We start from the raw sequence: 16,831 nt of genomic DNA, 5'->3' as shown, positions 1-16,831 counted from the left end.
CAATAACACTGGCCAATGAGGATTTTTCTTCTTGATAATTTTTGGGATTATTTTGTGGATTTTGGGTTGCTGATCACAAAAAATCAGCATAAATCTTTCCTATCATGTACAATGTTTTTAGAAATCTCAATGTTAAATAACCTTGTCAAAATTAGTTTTTACATTTTTACTTAGATACATTTAATACAAGATTCAATTAAGATTTTTGTTTTTGACTTTGCGAACAATGAACGCTTCAAAATAGAGAATAATCCAGGTGGCCAGGTTGCCAGTGACAGCCTCAAAGGGAAAAGAACATGTGGTGACCAAAATAGATAATAAACATATACATTCACTCCATGTCTGGCTTCCATATGACTATCTTTCATGGTTGCAGTATTATCGCCATGTTTATTTTGTTTTGAACATTAAAAAAAAGCATTATGTCAAGGATACACTTTCAACACCTACTGTACCTCTCTTAGGTAAGCATCTGCACATTCTGAACTTTGTTACATACAGCACCAGTTCTCAACTGGGAGTAAGGCATCAGGGTTGACACCCTTTTTCTCCATCACCTTGTAACTCCATTTAATATCAAGATTGAGATGAGCAATAAGAATTACAGGTAAAAATACATTGTTACCTTGGAACCAATGTTCTATTGAAAACATTTCTATCTTCTGACACTGGGCAGATCGACATTTATATCCATAATGTTCATAACATGAAGGTGGTTCAAGTATAAGCCCTAGGATTGCGAAGAGTATCACCTTATCCCATATGCAAGAAATTAATCTGGTATCCTGCCCACACCCGTTGATTTAATTACTTCAGCCGAGAAAGTAGCCTGTACATATAATTTGTCTGTTGAAGATCTGTTTACAATTTTAAACAGAGATTTCAATCTATTTAAAACAAACCAAATAGTACATAAACAATACTCTATTGTTTTAGGTGCTTATTTGGTTGTGTCAAACATACTGGTTTCTATGTTGTCACATTCTTAAATGTGATACTTTTTCTCTCTCTCCCATCAATTGTTCACCTTTCCCCTGTTGAGCAAGCATTGAACTTTGTTTCATAAGCACCACACTGGTATTTTAGCAAGCCCAGATGGTAAGCTACACCAAACTATAGGTATCTGCAGGTATCACAAGTGAGGCTGATTAAAAGTCAGCCACTCAGGCCCAAATGGTAAGCTAAACTATAGGTATCTGCAGGTATCACAAGTGAGGCTGATTAAAAGTCAGCCACTCAGGCATTCCTGGAAATCATTGAATAGTAATCAGGAGGAAACCTGGTTGATTTTACTCTTTGGAAACCCAATGAATTAAAAGCCACAAATGCCATCACAGCACTGGCTGGGAATCGGGTTCAGATAGGATTCTCTAAATCTAGCTGTGCTCAGCTTCACACAGTTCTGGGTGAAGACCCTGCTGCCCCAGTTTCAGCTCGACTATTTGCTGATATTCATAAGATTAGTGGAATATCAGTTCCAGGTTTTAGTGTTTGCAGATTTCAAAGATTACTCAAAAGAGTCCATTCAATATAAATGTGAACAAACAGTAGTGTAGATTTAAATCTGATTTACTGTACACTTATAGATAATCACACTTTCCATTATATCACAGTCATGTCTATCATCCAGGCAATTTTGCAAGATAGCTCATTGGATTTGATTTTGCTGAGTGTTAACAAATACGAGATGGACTGTTGTTTCTTCAGCTTTTGTCCTTTCCTGAAAGCACCCGACTCATGCTGGGTCACATGTTCCACATGCAATGGCTGCTCTCACCTCATCTAATCGACGAATGCAAGTGCTGAGTATATTGGGGCGGGGGGGGGGGGGGGTGTTAAATGAGAGGAAAAGGTGGGTTGGAAATCAGAGCCATGCTTGATCCTGTCCTCACCTCACATCCACAGATTTGCACAATATCTAGCAAAAGTCACTGGAAAGCAATCAGGAGTATATCTAATTTCTTCCCCTTTTTTTTTTAAAACTTGTCCCCAGAGAATGAGATATCTGATTTAAAAAAAAACATTTTTTCTACTGAGATCAGCGAACTCAGCACATGGTCAGACTCAGGAACCTCCTGGTCTGTACGGCACAGTTTGAAACTGTGCAGTACATTTACCCACCAAACCATCAAGAGAACTTTAATTAAAAGTTAGATTTCTGAATCCATACCACTTGCAGTGTGAAATGGAGGTCACTTCAATTTTAATGGAGCTACCAAGGTATTGGCAATCAGGTCTTTCTCCAATACTACTCTTATTCTATGATGCTTTGCTGTACCATTTCTAACTCATGCTACCAAAACAACCTTATGTATCCTGCCAGTAAGTTCCAAAATCCTCCCTACTCCTTAGAATGTTTCATGGAATTAAGAGATGGCAGTTTACATAGGAATATGGAGAAACTATGATGCATCACAAGCTGATAGCAATATGACAGATAAACATTCGCGATATTAAAGGGATGAGAGAACAGTAGAGTGGACTTGCCTCCAAAGAGCAGAACCTTGCAATGCCATTAACTTGATCTGTTTGGCTAAATGTTTTGAGAAAACAACCCATTATTCTAGCCACCTTAAAAGATTATTCCTACCTTAAAAGTGACCCAATAATAATGTGCTGTAATATGAAGAGACAAAACTGTTCAAAAAAACCATTGGTCTCCTTCGCCAAAATTACCAGATTGCACTAAATGGCTTCATCTTAAAAGGGACAAATTCATCTTTACTCTTGCTTCATCCCCAATTCTTACAAATAGAAAAGTAACATTTTACTATGGTTGTAAGTAATTTGCAAAATTCTCAACTAATTGTTGCATCACATTTGTTTTCTATGCTTTACCTGCACTAGCACCCAATGTGAATTAAAAAAAAAATCATGGTTGGGTTTGTGTTTCTGATACTATCCAAAGTTCTCCTGAAAAAATAGACTTTCCAAAATGTTCTTGGTTCTTGGTTACATTCAATTCCGTTGCCCATTGACCAGTTCATATGAGATAAACCTTCGGAGGCGTTCCAGGTATTGGCTGTATAGTTCAATGTCATTGTGACCAGCCCCTTCCACCCACAGTGGCTCCACTGCCTTCATGCATCGCTCATACAGCGCCAGGCCATGGGAGAAGTCGATCACCTCATCTTCAGTGCCGTGGATGATCAAAACAGGAGATGAGATCTTGGAAATTTTATCAATGCTGTAAAACACAAGACGTCAAAAGTCATAGCATGAAAAGAGGAGACATTTTACTTGTTTCAGTTTGAAAAATTATGGAACTGGTGGCTGGAACACAGCCAACTTTTTTTCTTGTCTTTTGAAGTATTGGCTTTTACCAGGTCCCATTGATCCACTTTTGCTTCCTTAAAAGGATGAGCATCGTTCTTTAGACAGCTTGACATCAAAAGCTGATTTACTGGTTGATTTCTGCACCCAATACCTCCAAAGTTCAGTGGGCTCTGGCCCACCATAGATGCAAAAGACAAACAGCTTAGTAAGAAGGTGAAAATAACTAAAGTGGCTCAATTTTAAAGCTTGGTTGGAGCATGTACATGGAAAAATGTAGACATTCCACTTCCCAACTTATCTTGGAGTCTACTCTGATTTCATCAGATGGTGCAGATTAGCCATGCCCCCAATACCCTGCACTGGAACAGTGAAAACAGCAGGAAAGATAAAAAATGTTTTGTCTCTCTTCTGGTTAGGTGTGTCTGTCTGACATGGCTGACATCCTGAATCAATCTGGGAGGCAAGCAGGGATACAGCAATTTATTTCCAGAAAACATATCAAGCCATGTCTATGCTTAATCCTGGGATAAGTGCTAACCATGAGAACATGTTCTTTCTTCCACAAATCTTCAATTAACAACTCTTAGATTTGTAGTAATGCAGGCCAACCATAACTTGCAACCACCCACTCCAACCCTTCCTGACTGTGGAAAATAATTAGCAAAAAGGGTAAACATGAGCAGTGCTTTTACAAGTACAAATTACATAAAAGAGTAGAGAGCTTTTATTTATAAAATATACACAGTAATTCAAAAGGAGCAGAGTATTGATTAAATGTTCCTCAAAAGGGACCAGCAGTGTTTCCCGTCACATTGGGACAAATACCACACAGGCCCACTCCACTCGTTGCTTCTGTTCTAATCAGTTCAGACCTGATGGTGAGCATCCTATCAGCAGAAATCTCAATTTAGTCAGGAATAAGGAATGGGACTGCAAGCAGACAAACACATTTATTTCCTTTTCACCAGGACTTGTCGCATCCAGGATCCATTACAGGTACATAATCCTTTATCCGGAACCCTTGGGGGACAGTGTCCCGAATTTTGGAATTTCCAGATTTTAGAACAAAAGCCTGCTGCCCCAGATTTAAGCCCACCTGAATTGTACTGTCATATCCACCCCCTTCCAGTTGCGCTGGTGTCTCTCTCCCCCTCGCCCATCCAAGTTGTGCCATTTCTCCCCCCCAGTCCACCTGACTTGCCCTGCCGTTTCTCCCCCCCGCCCACCCGAGTCGCGCTGACGTCTCTCTCCACCCGCTCACCCGAGTCACACTGCCGTCCCTCTCCTCCCCCGCCCACCTGAGTTGTGCTGCCATCTCTCTCTCCTCCCCTGCCCACCTGAGTCGCGCTGCCGTCTCTCTCCCCCTGCCCGAATCGCGCTGCCGCCTCTCTTCCCCCCTCGCCCACCCGAGTTGCGCTGCCGTCTTTCCACCCACCCCCCCGCCCAACCTAGTCGCACTGTTGTCTTTCTTTCTCTTCCCCCACCCACCCTCCCACCCCCTGCTGTACCAGCACCAGGAAAAAAATGCCGGTTTTTGGAGCTTTCTGGATTTTAGATGTCTGGATAAAGGATTGTGTACCTGTACTGCAGACAGAATAATCAACTCAATAATAGTGACCCTCTAGACAAGGAAAGGCTGAGCATTTCCTATGATCTGACACCTACCTGCACTAAGTGGAACATATAGATGCATACAACTAAGGTTAAAGGTACCTACATGATCATCAGGATTCATCGACAAGCCTGTGCATTCTCAGGAATCTCGCTACCAGATCCTGTTACCTTACCCAAGGAAGATATACTTGCAACAGAGGAAGTGCAGAGAAGGTTTACTAGATTCCTGGGTTGGGGATTATCCAATGAAGAAAGACGACACAGTGCAATGCTGTTACAGCGCCAATGGCCCCGTGTCAAATCCGCCGCTGTGTGTAAGGAGTTTGTACGTTCTCCACAGGTGCTCAAATTTCCTCCCCCTCTCCAAAACGAAGGGGGCTGTAAGTTAATTGGGCGCAATTGGGCAGTATGGGCTTGTGGGTCAGAAGGGCCTGTCACCGTGCTGCACATCTAACTTTAGCATTTAAAAGATTAACACAACTGGGCTTATACTCTTCAGATTCAGAAAAATTAGAGGTGTTCTCATTGAAACAAAAAAACTTTCATGGGGTTGATAGGATAAATGCAGTGATTATATTTCCTCTGGATAAAGTGAATGGAATAAGGGTCACAGACTCAAAGGGACTGACTAGTCAATAAGAAGCAATTCCTTCATCCAAGGTGGCAAATCTTTGGAATTCTCTACACAAGAGGGTTAGTTGCTGAGTGTTTTATAGGCAGGGATTGAAAGATTTTAGGCTATTAAGATAATCAAAATTAAGGGATTAGTGCAGGAAAGTGATTCCAATGGAAAAGATCAGCATGACCATTGGGTGAGAAGACACATTAGCAGATTTCTGCTTCTATTTCTTATCTTAATGTGAAGGAATTTAATGTTTTTGCAACAATATAAAAAAAAGTACAGTAATTCCAAAACTACATCAACTGAATTAGAGCCATGGCTTGGTTGTTGCTTTGGAAATTGTTTTAATAAATTATTAACATAACATAACATAATAACATAACATAACAAGTACAGCACGGAAACAGGCCATTAGGCCCTTCTAGTCTGCACCGAACCAAACACCCCTTTCTAGTCCCACCTCCCTGCACAATGCCCATAACCCTCCATCTTCTTCTCATCCATATACCTGTCCAACCTTTTCTTAAATAATACAATTGACTCCGCCGCCACTATTTCTCCCAGAAGATCATTGCACACGGCTACCACTCTCTGAGTAAAGAAGTTCCCCCTCATGTTACCTCTAAACCTCTGCCCCTTAACTCTTAACTCATGTCCTCTTGTTTTAATCTTTCCTCCTCTTAACGGAAATAGTCTATCCACATCCACTCTGTCTATCCCTTTCATAATCTTAAATACTTCTATCAAATCCCCTCTCAACCTTCTACGTTCCAAAGAATAAAGACCTAATCTGTCCAATCTCTCCCTATACTCTAGATGCTTAAACCCAGGTAACATTCTGGTAAACCTTCTCTGCACTCTCTCCACTCTGTTTATATCCTTCCTATAATTAGGCGACCAGAACTGCACACAGAACTCCAAATTAGGCCGCACCAACGTCTTATACAATTTCAACATCACCTCCCAACTCCTATATTCCATGCAATGATTGATAAAGGCCAGCATACTAAAAGCCTTCTTCACCACCCTATTCACGTGAGTTTCTACCTTCAGGGAACGATGTACCGTGACTCCTAAATCTTTCTGCTCTTCTGTATTCATCAATGCTCTCCCATTTACCACGTATGTCCTATTCTGATTCTTCTTACCAAAATGAAGCACCTCACACTTATCAGCATTAAATTCCATCTGCCATTTTTCAGCCCACTTTTCTAAGCAGCCCAAATCCCTCTGCAATCCTTGAAAACCTTCTTCATTACCACTATTCCACCTATCTTAGTATCGTCTGCATACTTACTAATCCAATTCACCACCTCATCATCTAGATCATTAATGTATATAACGAACAACAATGGGCCCAATACAGATCCTTGAGGCACACCACTGGTCACCGGCCTCCAACCTGACAGACAATTATCCACTACCACTCTCTGGCCTCTCCCTTTCAGCCAATGTTCAATCCATTTGACTATCTCAAAATTTAAACCTAAAGACTGCACCTTCCTAACTAACCTTCCATGTGGTACCTTATCGAAGGCCTTATTGAAGTCCATATAGACAATATCCACTGCGCTACCCTCATCCACATTCCTAGTCACCTCTTCAAAAAATTCAATCAGATTGGTCAAACATGACCTTCCTCCCACAAATCCATGTTGAGTGCTCCTGATCAGACCCTGTCTATCCAGATGTTTATAAGTACTATCGCTAAGAATTTTCTCCATTAATTTACCTACCACAGACGTCAAACTTACAGGCCGATAGTTGCCAGGCTTCCTCCTTGAACCCTTTTTAAATAACGGAACCACATGCGCAATGCGCCAATCCTCCGGCACTATCCCCATATCTAATGACATTTGGAAAATTACCGCCAGAGCCTCTGCTATTTCCTCCTTCACTTCTCTCAATGTCCTGGGGAAGATCCCGTCTGGTCCCGGAGACTTATCCACCTTTATATTCTTCAAAAGCCTTAAAACTACACCTTTTGTAATCTCTATATTCCCCATATTTACCCAATTTGCTTTTTTTTATCTCACATCTCCCAATATCCTTCTCCTTAGTGAATACCAAAGAAAAGAAACTGTTCAATATCTCCCCCATTTCTCTAGGCTCCACACACAGTTTTCCGCTCTGATTTTCTAAGGGACCAATTTTGTCTCTAGCTTTCCTCTTACCATTAACATATTTGTAGAACTCTTTTGGATTAGTTTTCACCCTGCTTGCCATAGTTTTCTCGTACCTTCTTTTAGCTTTCCTAATTCCTCTCTTAAGATTCCTCTTACATTCAATGCATCTTTCAAACATCTCCTTAACTCCATGCTTTTTATATCTAATGTACGCCTCCCTTTTTCTTCGAACCAAGTTTCCAATATTCCTTGAAAACCACGGCTCTCTCAAACCTTTTGCCCCTCCTTTTAACCTAACAGGAACATAAAGCTTTTGCACTCTCAAAATCTGATCTTTAAAAGACTTCCATCTCTCTACTACATCCTGCCCATAAAACAAATTGTCCCAATGCACACCCTGCAAGTCCTTTCGCATCTCCTCAAATCTAGCTTTTCCCCAATCAAAAACCTCAATCCTTGGCCCTGATTTCTCTCTTTCCATAACGACATTGAAGCTGATGGCATTATGATCACTGGAGCCGAAGTGCTCGCCAACACTAACCTCCGTCACTTGACCCATCCCTTGCCAACAGTAGATCTAACACTGCTCCTTCTCTGGTCGGCACCTCTACATATTGTTGTAAAAAACTATCTTGCACACATTTCACAAACTCTAACCCATCCAGTCCTTTCACAGAATGTGTTTCCCAATCTATATGTGGAAAATTAAAATCTCCCATAATTACAACCCTGTGCTTATCACAAATATCTACTATCTCCCTACAGATTTGCTCCTCTAGGTCTCGGTCCCCTCCGGGTGGTCTATAATACACCCCTACAAGTGTAACTTCTCCTTTCCTACTCCTCAGTTCCACCCAAATAGCCTCCGTGGATGTGCCCTCTAATCTATCCTTCCTAGGCACCGCTGTAATATTTTCCCTGACAAGCAATGCAACCCCACCTCCTCTTGCCCCTCCAACTCTATCACACCTAAAACAACGAAACCCAGGGATATTCAGTTGCCAATCACATCCCTCCTGCAACCATGTCTCACTAATCGCTACCACATCATACTTCCAAGTATCAATCCACACCTTCAGCTCATCCACCTTTTTTACAATACTCCTGGCATTAAAATATATGAATTTCAGAGATTTCCCAATTTTTAATCCCTGTTTTCCCTCATCTTTAATAACAACATTATTTACTTTTCCTGCCAATTGCCCTTCATCTTCTTGCAGAGCATTTCCCTTCTCTATCACCTGCCCATCCATATTCAAATACTTACAACAAACTTTCTTTGTTTGCATTCTAACCTTCTCCTTACTGCTCTGTACTATTTTGTTCCCTCCCCCCAACTATTCTAGTTTAAAGGATCCTGAGTAGCCCTAGCAAATACCTCTGCCAGGATTCTGGTCCCCCTGGGATTTAAGTGTAACCCGTCCTTACTGTACAGGTCACATCTCCCCCAAAAAAGGTCCCAGTTATCCAGAAACTTAAAACCCTGCCCCTTACTCCACCCCTTCAGCCACGTGTTAATCCTCCACCTCATTCTATTTCTATTCACACTGTCACATGGCACAGGGAGTAATCCAGAGATTACCCCCTTTGCGGTCCTTCTTTTTAACTCCCTACCTAACTGCCTGTACTCACTTTTTAGGACCTCCTCTCTATTTCTCCCAATGTCATTGGTACCTACATGTACCACGACCTCTGGCTCCTGTCCCTCCCACTTTAGGATATCTGGGACACGAGCAGCAACATCTCGGTCCCTGGCACCAGGGAGGCAAACCACCATCCGGTTCTCCTTGCTGCGTCCGCAGAATCCCCTATCCGTCCTCTTAACTATGGAGTCTCCTACCACAATTGCCCTCCTCTTCCTTTCCCTCCCTTTCTGAGCTACAGGGGCCGACCTTATGCCAGAGGCACAGCCACTGTCGCTCCCCCCAACCTTGATGTCCCCCTCAACAGTGCTCAAAGAGGCGTACTTAAATCATATACTAGTCTTTCAGCAGTAACACGTTTTCTTTAAGGAGACCATTCATTTATTATTGTGGCTTTCGATCATTTCTGTTAGGATTCCTTGTGCTGACAGAAATTTACATGTGTCCTTCAACAACTTGTGTCAAAGTCCCATGATCAGAGCAGTAACAGACGTTCTTGTGCATCCTTCATGAACTTCTGAAAAGAAAACACTTTTTTTGGCATATAGTAGAAATAAAATGTTAACTGGCAAGATAATCTATATAGATATAATCTACCTTGTTTCTCAAAATATCCCACTTGTTTCATACAATTAATTAGAGATCGCTTTTATATTGAAAATTAGAAAAAGTACAGAACTCTGGTAAAGGAGAGAAATCATATGAGCTCACAAGTCAGACAAAAGCCTACAGTTTTAAGAGCCCTGCTTTATGAGGTGATTAATTCAAGATGATTTTAGCAGTATGTTTCAATTCTACCACGGTACAAAAAAGAGAGGGTCTTTATGTAAAACCAGCAATTTATTTACAGGGGTTGAATAGGGTGTGCAGTGATTAACATGCTCACTGGTGTCTCACACCCATATTTGTTTTTGCAGGAAAAAGCAGGCCAGACCGGATTTTGGGCCGATTTAGTTGGACCGAGCTTCCTGCAGTACCTTTAAGCTACAATGTCTTTTTATATAATGCCATACATATGCTTCATTGAATCGTTATCTGTGCAAACATGAAGAATAATCTCTATTAATCAACAACCTTGCTCTCTCTCATCAATCCCTCTTTTAACCTGAAACATAATATATTTATGTTTATTTCTTCCTTCCTATCCATCCCCCTGCATCAGTGGAAGCTGTTATCCAGTCTGTTCCAACAGTACATAATATTAAAACCTCTATCAGATGTTTCCCTTTGTGGACACACTCTCATGAAAATAGATCAATTTTAAGTTTTTGCCTTCCAATTGTATTTCCTCACATTAAATAGCATGTTTGAATTCTCTATTTTTCTCCTATTTTCTTTTTTTTAATAATTTTTTATTTTTCACACCATAAATCACATTAACCATGATACACACTTTTTCCTTTTCACACATATACAGTGCCATTTTCTCCCCCCCCCCTCCTCCCATCCCACCCTCCCTACCTCCCCCCTCCCATCCATTTAAAGTACAAAATCTAGGATTAAATCAGTCAAACAATGTTGTCATTCAATAAAATGACAACAAGAAATTCCACTGAGTCCATTCTTTTCATTTCCTTTTCCTTCCGTTAACTTCGGTAGTGATTGTCCCCAGTAGGTTTTCGCTATTGTGTTTCATGTAAGGCTCCCATATTTGTTCAAATATTTCAATATTATTTCTTAAACTATATGTTATTTTTTCTAATGGAATACATTTATTTATTTCTATATACCATTGTTGTATTTTCAAATTATCTTCCAATTTCCAGGTTGACATAATACATTTTTTTGCTACGGCTAGAGCTATCTTAACAAATCTTTTTTGTGCATCCTCCAAATCAATTCCAAATTCTTTGTTTTTTATGTTACTTAGGAGGAAGATCTCTGGATTCTTTGGTATATTGTTTTCTGTTATTTTATTTAATATCTGATTTAGATCTTCCCAAAATTTTTCTACTTTCTCACATGTCCAGATTGCATGAATTGTTGTTCCCATTTCTTTTTTTACATCGAAAACATCTATCAGATACTGTTGGGTCCCATTTATTTAACTTTTGAGGTGTAATGTATAGCCTGTGTATCCAGTTATATTGTATCATACGTAACCTCGTATTTATTGTATTTCTCATCGTTCCAGAACATAACTTCTCCCATGTTTCCTTTTTTATCTTTATATTTAAATCTTGTTCCCATTTTTGTTTAGTTTTACCATTTGTTTCCTCATTCTCCTTTTCTTGCAGTTTAATATACATATTTGTTATAAATCTTTTGATTATCATTGTATCTGTAATCACATATTCAAAGTTACTTCCCTCTGGCAAACTCAAACTGCTTCCTAATTTATCCTTCAAGTAGGATCTCAATTGGTAATATGCCAGCGCTGTATCTTGAGTTATATTGTATTTATCTTTCATTTGTTCAAAGGATAAGAATCTATTTCCTGAAAAACAATTTTCTATTCTTTTAATCCCTTTTTTCTCCCATTCTCTAAAGGAAAGGTTATCTATTGTAAAAGGGAGTAACTTGTTTTGCGTCAATATTAGTTTTGGTAATTGATAATTTGTTTTATTTCTTTCTACATGAATCTTCTTCCAACTATTGAGTAGATGATGTAATACTAGAGAACTTCTATGTTGTACCAATTTTTCATCCCATTTATGTAATATGTGTTCAGGTATCTTTTCCCCTATTTTATCTAATTCTAATCTCGTCCAATCTGGCTTTTCCCTTGTTTGTTAAAAATCTGATAGGTATCTTAATTGTGCGGCTCTATAATAATTTTTAAAGTTTGGCAGTTGTAAGCCTCCTTGTTTATACCATTCTGTTAATTTATCTAGTGCTATCCTCGGTTTCCCCCCTTTCCATAAAAATTTCCTTATTATTTTCTTTAACTCCTTGAAGAATTTCTCTGTCAGTTGTATTGGCAATGCCTGAAATAGGTATAATATCCTTGGAAAAATGTTCATTTTAATACAGTTTATCCTTCCTATTAGTGTTTGTGGTAAATCTTTCCAAAGCTCTAAATCGTCCTGTAATTTTTTCATTAGTGGATAATAATTGAGTTTATATAGTTGGCCGAGATTTTTATTTATTTGTACACCTAGGTATCTTATTGCTTGCATTTGCCATCTAAATGGTGATTCCTTCTTAAATTTTGAGAAATCCGCATTATTCATAGGCATTGCTTCACTTTTATTTACGTTGATCTTGTAACCCGACACTTCTCCATATTCCTTCAATTTCTTATATAATTCTTTTATTGATAGTTCTGGTTCTGTTAAGTATACTATAACATCATCCGCAAATAAACTGATTTTATATTCCTTGTCTTTTATTTTTATCCCTTTTATATTATTTTCTGTTCTTATCAATTCTGCTAGTGGTTCTATAGCTAACGCGAACAATAAAGGTGATAGTGGGCATCCCTGTCGTGTTGACCTGCTTAAGTTAAATTGCTTTGATACATGTCCATTTACTGTCACTTTCGCTAATGGACCCTTATATAATGCTTTAATCCAATTAATATACTTCTCCGGTAAACTGAATTTTTGCAATACTTTGAACAAATAATTCCATTCTACTCTGTCAAAGGCCTTCTCTGCGTCTAAAGCAACTGCTACTGTTGGCGCTTTATTCCCTTCTACTGCATGAATTAAGTTAATAAATTTACAAATATTGTCTGTTGTGCGTCTTTTTTTGATAAATCCAGTTTGGTCTAGATTTACCATTTTCGGTACATACTCTGCTAATCTGTTTGCTAATAGTTTAGCTATTATCTTATAATCTGTGTTAAGTAAAGATATTGGTCTATATGACGCTGGTGCGAGTGGATCTTTCCCTGTCTTTAGTATTACTGTAATTATTGCTGTTTTACATGAATCTGGTAAGCTTCGTGTTTTATCAATCTGGTTGATTACTTCCAGGAGGGGGCTCCTATTTTCTTTAATGTAAATTTAAAAACTGCTCCTGAGATTAAATAAATTCAGCATTTATGAATTCAACTTTCATATAATATTGTATCTCATATTAAAAAAACCAGGATTTAATAATTTTCATATCCTTTAAGTGGTCTCATCCACTTGAGATGTTGATTCTTAAATATTTTGAAAACTGAATCAATTTTCTGCTATGACCAAGACTGTGTCCTACTCAAAGGACAGTATTTTCAAAATACCAAAATGTTCCACCCCATTTTTAGTGATGAAAGATTCTACCTGGAATTTTTTTTTTAAAAAACCTCTCACTTCAGATTGAATGTTACTTTGCAACTTCTGCTTCCCAGAATGACAGATTGTGCCATCTGAATTGTGCAAATCTGAAGAAAATATAGATGTTGAATTCTTAACAGAGCCTTGGAAACAAGCTTGATGTGAGAGACCCAAATTCTGATTTATCAGTGTTCTATTTAAGTAGGAAGTGCTACAAGATCCTGTAAACTGAAAATCCACCACAGTTGATGCTTATGTGGATTTCTGGATCTCTTCCCTTTTTTATTGCAAGGTGTAGTCACACCATGATGGAGAACTGGGTTGGCTCTAACATAATCTAAATACAGTCATAATCTGGCATCAAGGTTCAACTTGGCAATATAAAGAAACACAAGTGGAGAGTCATGTTCTGACCTTGGCCTGCAATTTATATTGCATGTTTATCTTTAGTGCAAGTAGTTTTAATTTCACAATGATGTGATAAATGCACGTGGCCTTAAGTTTTAGATTTCAAAGTCATCCAATATGAGGAAGGAAATCCAAAAAGGATCCAGTAAGATCATAGAGGCAGGCTATTCCAAACCCTCCAGCTGACCATCACCCACTACTTTTATCACCCTGTCATTCCTAGAACACTGCTCGTATGACATTTCAGTTTACAGGGAAGTCCAAATCAGAAATTAAGTATGCAAATTTCAGCATATTTGGCATTTATAATTTTGTGGAACACATGATGCAAAATGAAAAATGGCAGGCAGTGAATTCATAGGGGCAGAATACTGAAGCTTGAAGAATATCCTTCAGTAATACAAAAAGGTAAAGGAAACAGGACAATATTTCAGCCTCATGTAGTTTAGCTAACTTTACAAATATTAGTGACAGCACTGGACATTGATAATTCACCATTTTAAAGTTGGAGGTCACACACTTTTCAGTAGACTAAGCCAACACATGAATCTTTATTATTTTGGTCCTACCACAAATGATTTATTATCTACAAGTGTTGCTTTGCAAAACTGCATTTTGTTGGTAGGTCACTGCAATGGGGCAAGGATGTTTATGGGATCGGACAAGAAATCGTTTCAGCAAACCAACACCAGTTGAACCGCAGCGATGTGTACTTACTTAGGGAATGCATCAAAGCAGTACGTTTTCTTTGTGTCTGGGAATGCCACTCGCATTCCTGAGGTCAGAGGAGAATGCAGAATAACAGCAGCACATTCATAACGGGAAGCCAAGTCCACGGTTGGAACAGTACCAATACTCTGTCCATACAATATGATGTTTTCAGGACTAATGCCATATCTGCAATGAAAAAGAGATCAAGCATGAGCCAACGTCATCACCCATCTGGCCCTATTTTGTCATCCAAGATCAATTCCTGTCCTTGGTACTTTTTAATCTAGAACGGTTTTTAAATACTGATTGACATTTTAGGCCTTTATACAAATTCACTAGTGCTTAAAACATTCAGAATACAATTTAATAGATGTCACAATTGGAGGAAGATGTTTGGGGGGGGGGGGGGAGACCCGGTGGTGGAAATCAAACCACTATAATTTAAAAAAAAATCAAATTATGTAGCTTCTCTCATAACCAAGATAACCTAATACGCTAAGTAATTAAAAATCAATAAATTTACAGTATTTATCTGGCAGCCAAGACATTCATGAAATCTGCAATTAAATAAAAAGATTTGCTCTGGTCGCACAGAAAAAGAGAAGGCTATTTGACTTGACATCAGCAGATTTATTGTCTTCATGAAAATGTATTCTGGAATCCTTTGCATTCAACTGAGCAAGAAGATAGGATTTGTGTCATTCAAGAGGACAGAGCCAACAATATGCAGTCTGCAATTCATACATTCAACTACAGTAGGAACCACCCACAGCAATGCTCAATGGTTGGCCTCCTAGAGGTTCTTCGTTGACTGTGCTGCGCACGCCACATCACTGTCTTGTCAAACACCAGACTTTCAAACAAAGACTCATTCTAAACTCTGTTGAGGATTTGCTTCTTAACCTCCGATAAGGGGAATCTTTCCTGTCACCAATTTTTGACTTTTGGAGGTAGAAGCTCTTATTTCCACAATGTCATCTTGGAACAAATAGAATTGGACCAAATACATACAATAAATATGCCTGCAACAGATCTTCTAAATGAGTCTCCTGTCTCCTCGAAGCCCAACTACCACCAAAATGACATGTTGCGAATGAAATGGGGTTCTTTCACTTGCTGGATAAGTGCAGCTCCCACAACATAAGTTCAAGTCTATCTGGAATAAGCAACCTATGGCATTAACATCTCATCTTCATTTCTAAACATGCATCCACCACTGCAAAATGGCTTCAGTGGGTACTGTCAACAAGATATACTGCATCAAGGCACCAAGACTTTTTCCAAAAGAAAATTCACCAAGAATTGGGAGTCACATCAGTATTGTGAAATTCTCTTCAAAGCCATCTAGGCCAAGGAATAGATTCCCATCCTTAATTGTCATTGGGTCAAATCCTAAAACTCTTCTCGTAATAACACTGGACCTTCAATGCATGAACTACAATGGTGCAAAGCTGGTTGGATTATGTTTCTCATAATCTCCAATGAAAAATGCAATATCGTTTACATCAATGGTTAACTAGATTAGTTTCAATACTCTTTGATCAAATATAACAATCTAAGATGAAAAGTGTAGCATTCCATTTCCTTTATTTGTCTCATTCTCAAACTAGGATAGATTTAATACTGGTGTGTCTTTCAAAGTTACACTTCAATCACTCATACCAAATGTGAACATTCTTCTTGCAGGTATGGTTGAAAGCCTGCTTGAACAGCTGCAGTGCAGTTTCAGATTCTGATGTAACGTACAGGACTGGACATCAATCTATGCTGAGAAAGCCCATTTTTTCTTTCTCAAATGTACATAGTTCACTTGAAAAAAAATGTATTTAAAAGGCAAACATTATTGCTAATTTGCACCTGTACATTTCTCTTCTTCTTTGGCTTGGCTTCGCGGACGAAGATTTATGGAGGGGGTAAAAAGTCCGCGTCAGCTGCAGACTCGTTTGTGGCTGACAAGTCCGATGCGGGACAGGCAGACACGATTGCAGCGGTTGCAGGGGAAAATTGGTTGGTTGGGGATGGGTGTTGGGTTTTTCCTCCTTTGCCTTTTGTCAGTGAGGTAGGCTCTGCGGTCTTCTTCAAAGGAGGTTGCTGCCCGCCAAACTGTGAGGCGCCAAGATGCACGGTTTGAGGCGATATCAGCCCACTGGCGGTGGTCAATGTGGCAGGCACCAAGAGATTTCTTTAGGCAGTCCTTGTACCTTTTCTTTGGTGCACCTCTGTCAC

At 39.2% G+C, this 16,831-nt stretch overlaps 1 protein-coding gene across 2 annotated transcripts in view; it reads right to left on the bottom strand.

Annotated features, from left to right (window-relative positions):
- Positions 1-370: 370 nt before the first annotated feature.
- Positions 371-16,831, bottom strand: part of LOC138759009 (alpha/beta hydrolase domain-containing protein 17B-like) — a 77,693-nt gene continuing 61,232 nt past the window's right edge. Inside the window, exons 3-4 of one of the 2 annotated variants that reach the window (XM_069928770.1) lie at positions 14,612-14,791; positions 371-3,187 (exon numbers count right to left, since the gene is read on the bottom strand). In XM_069928770.1, the coding sequence (XP_069784871.1) occupies positions 2,959-3,187; positions 14,612-14,791 (409 nt within the window). In that variant the 3' untranslated portion in view covers positions 371-2,958. Of the gene's footprint in view, positions 3,188-5,963; positions 9,799-14,611; positions 14,792-16,831 lie in introns of those variants that run through there. The other variant, XM_069928771.1, reaches the window with a different exon arrangement.

Source organism: Narcine bancroftii, chromosome 3, assembly GCF_036971445.1.
Source record: "Narcine bancroftii isolate sNarBan1 chromosome 3, sNarBan1.hap1, whole genome shotgun sequence".
NCBI lineage: Eukaryota > Metazoa > Chordata > Chondrichthyes > Torpediniformes > Narcinidae > Narcine > Narcine bancroftii.
The sequence above is the reverse complement of the archived record's forward strand: the minus strand, read 5'-3'. Positions and strand labels throughout refer to the sequence as shown.